This window comes from Mangifera indica, unplaced genomic scaffold (assembly GCF_011075055.1).
Source record: "Mangifera indica cultivar Alphonso unplaced genomic scaffold, CATAS_Mindica_2.1 Un_0017, whole genome shotgun sequence".
Taxonomy (NCBI): domain Eukaryota; kingdom Viridiplantae; phylum Streptophyta; class Magnoliopsida; order Sapindales; family Anacardiaceae; genus Mangifera; species Mangifera indica.
In genome coordinates this window covers 418,316-428,330 of record NW_025401109.1, presented here as the reverse complement: position 1 = coordinate 428,330, position 10,015 = coordinate 418,316, and the positions used below count along the sequence as shown (strand labels likewise).

Below are 10,015 nucleotides of genomic sequence, written 5' to 3'. Positions count from 1 at the left end.
AGGAGGTAGAGGAGCAATTCCAAATCCCAAGCTCTAAAGTGCAACAGTTTCTAGGCAAGGCCATTCTATTGAGACAAATTTGCTAAAATCTAGCAACAAATCTTTACATATGTCTATTCTTATTATTTTATTATTTCAAGATGGTTGTACATTTTCTTTTTCTTTTTTCTGTTCTTTTAAAGAAAAAATATCAAAGAGTCCAAGCAAATTGCAACAAAAAAGCTTTGTCAAATGTGATGTTTGTAGCCACTTTATTAAGTGAAATATATTATTATATGATAATTTCCTGTTAAATTATGTATATCTTTTATTCAAATAATTATCCTTTTTTATCTTGTCCAAAAGATGTACAATCTGTTAATGACTTTAGCCAGTTTGATCAATAATTTTATCACAATCCTATTCACAAGATCATTAGATCAATTTTCCAAACCTTTTTATAAAATATATGATATTAATTAAACATTCCATATCTAATTGCAGAAGAGTATTATTTAAATGTTTTATAATCATGTTTTTTTAATATGTTCAGAATATGTAAAATTTTGGGAAAAACAAATACCCATTTGAATCTTTTTTAAGGTATTTATACATGTATATTGAAATACAACATTTATATATTATTAAAAAATACACTGGTTTAGTCTCTTTCTTATAAAATTTCACCTCTTGAGGTTTGTGCTGTTGTACTGTATTTGCAATTCACTCACCCACCTCCCTGGGATCCTTAATCTCAAATTATTACATTATATTTTCATTTTTTCAATTAAAATCGAGGAAGAAATAAAACCAAAAATATCAATGACAAATCAACTACAAATTTCAATAACTAAAAATTTAAGGGAAAGCAAAGTCAGTTCATGGAAAAAGAAGAAACCACTCAAATCAATTTCTTAATACAAAAAATCCAAGTTTAAAAGAACCAAAAGATCAATCAAGCATCTAGTCAAACTTTTTACCACTTTGTAACACCCACTTGCTCTACATTATGATTTGAAACAAAATGAGTGAAATGTTTAGATTTGAAAGCAGAGAGAAGAGAGATTAAAAAGAAATTTCTAATACACTAAAGAAGATGATATGAGAGAGGAATTACTAGAGTTGTTGCTACAACTTAAAGGGAGATAATTTGTTGTGTTGAAACCCTAGTTATGGTGAAATCGTAGATCACTTGCTATCAAACACGATGAAATTGACTTGTATTAGGGTTTATGTGGCTTTATAAAAAGGTAGTTTAGTGTAAAATGAAGGATAATTTTGTCCCAAAAAAAAAGTTCTTAGGTCAAAACTAGTACTTAGCATGTGTTATTTTAATTGGAGATAAGGGCATTTTTGTCCTAAAATTATTATAAGTGAGGGTAAAATGATAAAAAAAGTAAAATTACTTTGGTAATTTTAAAATACTTAAGATTGATATGGTAATTAAATTACCTTCTATATTATCTCTTATATTATCTGTCACATCAATTTAATAATAAAATATTATTAAAATATTTTATTATTTTCGTAACCAAAGAAAGTACTCTAGGATAATAAAATATAAATTACCAAAGTAATGTTTGATTCTGTTAACTAAACAGCCTCTTCGGGAATATCCCAGGGCACTCCTCATTGTTTGGTTGGCCTCCAAACGGAGACTATGCACCATGAACCTTGTCCAGGCCCATGACCTTATCGCATTACCTAAGTATATGTTATGTAGATCTTTTTCTAAATCCCATGAACTCATTTTCCTAAGCTGTGATTTCTCTTAATTCTTATCTATGGAAGGAAGTCTCAACTAAGACACATATGGTCCGTTGACTTTCCTATAGTTTTCTTTGCTCTATTAGACTGTCATTCACCTCTGCCACAAAGATACTTTAGACATATCCTTGCATGGTTAGTCCTCTCAACCATAATCTATTTCCTATGGTATGAGTGGAATAACTAAATATTCCATCAGCAACATAGCTTTTGCAAAGTCATTATTATTAATGTCTGTGGCCTTGTTCAATCTAAAATTCATGACATAGCCTCTAGGTTTGCCACAACTTGGTGCCATTTGACATATATACCTTGATTTTCATTTTTTGTATTGGATTCTTGTATTGTAGTTTTTTTGGACATTCATTTTTCGATTTCAACTTAATTTGTGATTGGGCTTGAAGTTGAAAAGAGAAAACTTATGTTTGTTTGTTAGAATATTGTTTAAGTGAATTTCATCCCCCCACATTTTCTTATATTGTTATTGCATTTGTATAGAGGGTGGTTTTGAGCTTTTGTTTTAAGCATTTGTGTTGGCATCTCCTAGGGTCTGCCCCTTGTACTTTGTACATTTTTTTCCTTAATAAAAATTTTACAATTTCCAAGAAAATCCCCAAAATTAACTATACATAGTTAATTTAATTTCTAATTTGAAAAAAAATAGTTTTAAAAGATTAGGGACCTTTATGATGGGGAGAAAAAAAAATTATATAATACTCACAAATTGATTCTCAAAAAAATAATATGAATTGAAGAGGTTTTAGTGTAAATGAAATAACAATAAAACTATATATATTTATAATGAATACATAATGAGTATCAATTTAGGTATTAGTGATAATGTGTCACTATCTGATTGGAGAATTTTTAAATTAAAGATAAAATAATAATTAATTATATGATAATATATTATCATTAATACTTAAATTAGTATTAATTATAAATATGTGTAACTTAAATCTTCAAGGGATTTTAGAGTAAATTTCTGTAATGTTTTTATTGGGTTTTTCAATGTTAAAAAAATTCACACTTACTAAAATTGAATTTTCCAAATAGGGCTCCCAAGGAACATAATTCAAAGAAGCATTACAATTCTAATAAGCAACTCTTACCTACCACACCATAGTGCACCAAATAATTGGTCATTGAAGTTGTTTGAGCCCAACAATCTTAAAAAAGGGTTTAAGAAAACCAAACCTACAAATGAATGGGCTCTTGGGCTATTGACTTTACTTCACAAAAGTGGGCATCAACAAAACCCAACCGCACTAGCCACACCCCCTTCGTTTAACCTAATGTTTTTCATACCGGATTGAAGTTCTCTTAGTGAGTGAGACAGTTTGCTCTAATTGAACAGTTTAACTGTTAATTAAACCAGCTAACTATTTAAATAAATATTAAAATTAATATTTAAAATAATATTATATAGTTAATTATTAAATATATAATTTAAATTGTTATAACATAAAAATAAAATTAGTTTAATAATATATATGATCTAATTTGTCATATAAGGTTTTAGGTTTAAGTTTCAGTAATAAAATTTAGTAAATGAAAATTTTCAACTAATGTCGATAATCAAATCAAACCCAAATTTTTACTTGAGTAAATCTCCAATCAAGACAGTGTGATCGAATTGAACCATTGTCCGATCTGATCTATCTCTCAAAATAATTTTTTTATTTTCGTCAGTTTTTAAAACCATGGTTTGACCATCACTATGTAGGCTTTGAAGTCCGTTCCAGCTATGCATCATTAAACATCTCGTTCTTCGCGTACTTTAATCATGGATTGAGACGTAAATAGAGGGGGTAAAAGGCAGTCAATTCCAACTATGGATTGAGATGTAATTATGTTAAAATTTTTGAAATAATCTAGTTAATTGAGAGTTTTGGATACTATTTGGAAAAAAAAACCCCAAAATTAATGGATTAAGAGCCATTATATTTAAAAGGTCATTGGGTTATAAACCTATTCATTAGAGGTCTAATTAAACAAACCATATGGGTTCCTAGTGTAGCTTTGTAACCAAAAAAAAAAAAACAAAATGAATATAGCTTTAGTAAGTCTCAATCTACCTCCAAGTTATACAGCCTCTGAAGTAAATGCCAAAAAAAAGGGTAATCTCTAAAAGGATTACAATCCTAATTTAGGGTTAAACGGTTTTCCTATTGATTTAGGTTCAAGGTGCCTATATAAATGCCCTTAAATTTGGGATTTTCATATAATTCAATCTCCTAATAAATACATTATATACAATAGTGAATTAGTATGTTAATAATCATTAGACACTTTCTAACCTGTATTGTATCTAAGAAAGATATACTTGCAAACCCTTGCAGAATATTTATCTATCGATTTACATTTGATAAAAGTGTAGCATCCACAGACCCATTTTTATTTTTGTATATCAATGTTTCGATGATGGACCTTCGTAATGTTGAGTAGTTCATTCCCTTAAATGGATGAGACACAATTTGGTATCCTAGACGGTTAGAACTAGTTAGCTGGTAGTGAGGTAGCCCCTCAACTTTTGCTTGATGATTCTTTGTTGAAAATGGGCTCAGTCAACAAGTGAGAGGATCATGCAAGTGACCAAGAAGAGAAGATGATCTGATAGTACTGATAAAAGAAAGTGATATAAAATTACCGATACATAATTTTAAGACACATTTTAATTTATCTTTTTTTCAGAATTCTTTAATAAAGTCCCTGATCTCTAGCAAATTTATCCAATTTTATCCCTTCTCTTCTTCCATTCTAGTCCGGGCAAAACTCACTCAACTGTGGTGGTATGCAGGAATTTAGTTGACGAGGGCAAATTAAATAACTGAATGAAATTACTAAATCAAAACCATAATATTAATTATATTGTTTTATGTTTCACAACATTTTAAATGCATTGCCTAATAAATCTATACAACAAATCCATTATAAGGGTGCCAAGCTGCCATATTTATCAATATTCTTTATCCAGGAGTAGAGCTTTCTCCTTCATCTTAAATGAAGAATAATGCAAGATATTATCGGGATATTAAATAAATAATTTATGTGATTTATTTGTGAATGTTGATAAGGTGAAGGTTATGGACGTTTTACATTTCTCCATGGAACTGTAAGGGAGACTGACAATTGTTAACTATTTCTTATTTGGTAGATTTAGGAGGGATGCTTTGCTCATTTCTGAAGAAGTTTTCAGGATCAAACATTGTCTTAACCTTCACCAATCTCTCATAATTCCCATTGAAATACTTCAACCCATAGACTTCACCTTCCTTGGAACTATCTTTACCATGGTGGTTAATCCCAATATCAAGATCTCTATAGTTCAAATATGCACTTCTTGGATTTTTAGACACAAACGGAGTCATGAAACTATAAAGACTTCTTGCCTGAAATGTGTAGTTCTTTTCAAGTTCAACACTGGGTTCTTTCCAAGTCACCGAGTACTGAATTTTGAACAAGTTCCCAGCTCGGTGTGGCATGGCCGTTTCTGAAGCAGGAATTTCATCCATTCTCCCACCATAAGCATTGAAAACCAACCCAGTTTTTCCCAATTCTATCATTTTTTTCCATAGCAAGTTCAGGGAAAATTTCGTAATAGGTTTCTGAACATAATCTGATTTTCTCTTCAAGAAATCAGCCTTGTTGAGATTTCTGTCAAGCAACGCATCCGGTTTAGTCCCATTGTCGAAATTAGCCCACCACAGAACCGAATCAATCCAACTCATCTCCATACAATTTTCTTTCTTCAGCCCCAGTTCAGGAAAATCCTTAGCCAAAAGGGACACAAGGTCATCCGCCTTTCCTAAATACAATGCCAAAACCGATGCTCTGATTGTCTTTGTCTTGTTTCTCGTCACGGGCTGCAAAAGCATTCTCGTGAACAAATTCTTATCCGTCGTCGGCGCCACCAGCTGCCATCGATAAACCATATCCGTTGCCTTCTCTTCCAAATACCTTTCAACTCTAAAAACAGTAACCGTCGCTGGAACCGGAACCAACTTGATCTTATACGATAACACAACGCCAAAACTCGCTCCACCGCCGCCTCTAAGCGCCCAAAATAGATCCTCTCCCATCGCTTTACGATCAAGAATTCTCCCCTTGACGTCAACAATCTTAGCATCAACAACATTGTCAGTTGACAAACCATACTTTCGCAGCATGTTTCCGTAACCTCCGCCGCTCAAATGCCCACCAACGCCAATAGTGGGGCAGACGCCGGCGGGAAAGCCGTGCACCTTACTTTTCTCCCAAATCCTGAAATAAACTTCACCCAAAGTAGCGCCAGCTCCGATCCATGCAGACTCGTCCTTCATGTCAACATCTACTGAACGTAAATTAAACATGTCGAGAATAAAGAACGGACTTTCAGAAATATACGAAATCCCCTCATAGTCATGGCCGCCACTGCGGATTTTAAGATGATAACCAACTTGTTTGGAGCAAATCACCGCGGCTTGGACATGAGATTCTTGTAAAGGAGTAATGATGATCAAAGGCTTCAACGTTTGGGAGTCATTGAAACGGGCGTTTCGGATATACGCCTGTAAAACTGAAGTGTAGGAGGGATTTGCTTGAGCGTAGACTATCTTTGATAGGTCGTCTGTGGAATTTGTTTGCTTTTTTAGGCATTGGAGAAAAGTTTGGTAGACTGAATCTGAAGCACCCCATGTGAGGGACAGATTCAGAAATTGAGACAAGAGAAGAACAAAAATAGGAGAAAGCAACGTCGTTGTTTTCTTCATTGTTTTTAGGTTTTTTGTGCTATGAAGAAAGCTAGAGAGACATTGTATATATACACCATTAATGGCTGTTATCATGAGTCATACTCAACCAAATGCTAGAAAGGAAACAGACTAGCAAATTTAACTACAAATTTAGAGATTTAGGCAAGAAAATTAAACAAAATCTAAAATTACCATATTGACTATTATTAGATTAATCAACCAGCCAAAAAATATTTCCCACCCAAAATTTGATAAATTTCCCACCATTTAAATTTAGAAAGTATTTTGTCTCTCCTCTCCAACTTCCTTTTCCGCCCTTTTTTCTCCTTTGTTACCTAGGAAGTAAATACAGGAAGGGGAAAAAAAGGTACGAGAATTATATAAGTATAATATGACAAATGGTAAAAAAATTTCATAAAAAAGGTTAAAAAATTCGAACACTAGAAAAATATAAAATGTATATATATAGGTTTAATATGACACACTGTTAATAATATGTTTTTAAAATTATAGATATATCAATCATACTTTTAATATTTTCACGGATCTCCTAGTTAAAATTAATATAACAATTCATATGTAAAATATTTAATTGACCATTAAAATTAATACATTATATTCAATCATTGTACCACTAGATGAATATACAACAAGATTTATGAAAAATTAGTGTCTTAAATTAGTCTATATATCAGATATTGAAAGAATTACAAAAATGACGAAGTTACAAACAAGCGAAGGAAAAAATAATAAAAATTCATCTTTTTGGAGAATAACAAAGATGAAGAGTTGAATGCAACAAAAAAAAAAAAAAAAACACTGATTTGTTGTAAAAAAATTATATGAAAAATTTTTTGTTGCTGTTGTGAATATGAATTTGATGCGATGAATGGAGAGGTTAGAGATTTTAATAAAAAAGGGGTTTTTGTTATCAGTAATATGGTGATTAATTGAAAATTAAAGGGATACTTTCATATTAATATCATCAATAAATGCCATTACAAATTGACTCAAGAAAGAGTGAAAGACTTTGTTCATCAAATCCATGAATATTACTGGTGCATTAGTTAATTCAAAGGGCATCTCCAATAACTCATGATGTTCACAACCAATTTTGAAAGTAGTTTATGAAACATTTGACTCTTTAATCTTTAGTTGATGGCACTTTAAGCGCAAGTCTATCTTAGAGAGAAAACTTTAGCACTTTGTAATTGTTGAACAAATATGAAATTCAAGGCAGTGGATACTTGTTAGGAAGTGTCACTTTGTTCAATTGCCTATAATCAATGCATAATTTGAAAGTTTCATTTTTCTTCTTAACAAACAACATTGAAACTCCATATGGAAAAACCCTAGGCTTGTTAAATCTCTTTTCCACTTGTATTGCAATTGTACCTTTAATTCTTTTAGCATAAGATAAACCATTCTATAAGGGGCCAATGATATGAGAGCTATACCAAGAATCAAATATATTGTGAATTTAATCTTTCTATCAAGTGGCAGCCCTGGTAGATTATCAGGAATACATATGAGAAATCTTTAATCAATAGAATATCTCATATCCTTGATTCACTAACTCTAATGTCCACAATAGGTATTAGATAAGTTTGATATCCCTTTCAAAGAAATCGTCTAGCAACATTAGTGGAGATAGCACAAGAATGAATGATATGATGCTTCCTGCATAAAATAAACTCTTGGTTTCCCTGACTTTCTTAAGGTTGCTTCTTTGCGAAAACAATCTATTATAACACAGTGACAAGCTAGCCAATCCATACCTAAAATCACATCAAAATTTTGGATGTTAAAAGGAACTAGATTTACCTCTAACTCATGGGTACCCATTTTTACTCACAAATTGATTCTCAAAAAAATAATATGAATTGAAGAGGTTTTAGTGTAAATGAAATAACAATAAAACTATATATATTTATAATGAATATATAATGAGTACCAATTTAGGTATTAGTGATAATGTGTCATTATATGATTGAAAAATTTTTAAATTAAAGATAAAATAATAATTAATTATATGATAATATATTATCATTCATACTTAAATTAGTATTAATTATAAATATGTGTAACTTAAATCTTCATGGGATTTTAGAGTAAATTTCTGAAATGTTTTTCTTGGGTTTTTCAATGTTAAAAAAATGGGAAATTATTAAAAATAGGCAAAAGTAAGGGGGCTTAAGCAAAATTACCCAAAAAATTCATATTTAAGCAAAAATGCCCAACATTTGTGAAATGTCTAAACTACCCCTATATATAAACAAGCCAAAATTTCATAATTCCCATTGTAAAACGCCCATAATCACTGTGCAAATAAAAAAAAAATAGACTTTTCTCCCACTATGAACCGCATTCCGTTGTCGTCCCACTGTGAAGCCATTTCTGACGATTTTCTTGCTCTCCGGCGATCGAAAATGGTCAAGAAGGTTAGTATATCTTCCGTGATCTTGTTTGAATCAAGTTATTGTTCATATTATTGAGATTTGAGTGAGAATTTGCAGTTTGAAATATTAGGGTTTGCGGTTTGAACATTGCTTAATATGTTTTGATTTTTGGTTGTTTTTGTTAAATTGGTTGAGGGGTTTTGCGTTAAAGCATATCTAGATTCGATTTATGTTGAAATTGGAGGCCGAAATGAGCGATTTTTGGCCGAAAATTGCATCGGAATTCATCGGCAGTGCGACAGTGGAACAATGTTTTCCACTGTAACGATGAACAACCCACTGTGACAGTGGTTAAGGGGGTTAAGTGGCTTTTTAAAAATATTAGGGATCCATTTGTTATTGTTAGTCCACTGTAGGCGTTTCTAAAATTTGCCATATCATAGTGGATTGGGGGGAAAATTAACAATTTTGAAACTGCAAGGGCGGTAAGAACTTTGAGAATTACTGAGGGGCAAAGGATAAATATTGGACCTGTTTGTAATAGACATTTTATCAGGGGGTAAATTGATATTTTTCACATCCAGGGTTTCTCGACACGTAGTTTTCGAATTTTATATCCGTTTTTTCTGTTTTAAGATTTTTCAATACGTAGTTTTAGAATTTTAGATTAAGTTTCTCGATTTTTGTGCCTCTTGGACACATTTTATGATGTAATAACCTCGTATTTTTAAAATTTTTGAAAAATTTTTCGATTATTACCATTACATGGTATTTTAACTTTTAGAATTCGAATTTCAGTTCCGTTTTTTCAAATTTCACTGTTTTACGATAATCGATTCGTACTTTTCAGATTTCCGAAGAATTTTTCGATTATTGCAGTTCTAGGGTTTTTCAACCTTTAGAATTCGAATTTCAGTTCCGTTTTTTCGAATTTCACCGTTTTACGATATATCGACTCATATTTGTCAGATTTCAAAAGAATTTCTCGATTGTTGCCGTTCTAGGGTTTTTCAATCTTTAGAATTCGAATTTCAGTTTCGTTTTTTCGAATTTTACCGTTTTACGATATATCGATTTGTATTTTTCAGATTTTTAAAGAATTTCTCGATTGTTGCCATTCTAGGGTTTTTCAATCTT

The 10,015-nt window shown here is 31.4% G+C and overlaps 1 protein-coding gene across 1 annotated transcript; it reads right to left on the bottom strand.

Annotated features, from left to right (window-relative positions):
* Positions 1 to 4,656: 4,656 nt before the first annotated feature.
* Positions 4,657 to 6,497, bottom strand: LOC123205853 (berberine bridge enzyme-like 21). The gene has a single exon (XM_044622897.1). The coding sequence runs from the start codon at positions 6,495 to 6,497 to the stop codon at positions 4,893 to 4,895; it is 1,605 nt and encodes a 534-aa protein (XP_044478832.1). The 3' UTR covers positions 4,657 to 4,892.
* Between the last annotated feature and the right edge of the window lie 3,518 nt (positions 6,498 to 10,015).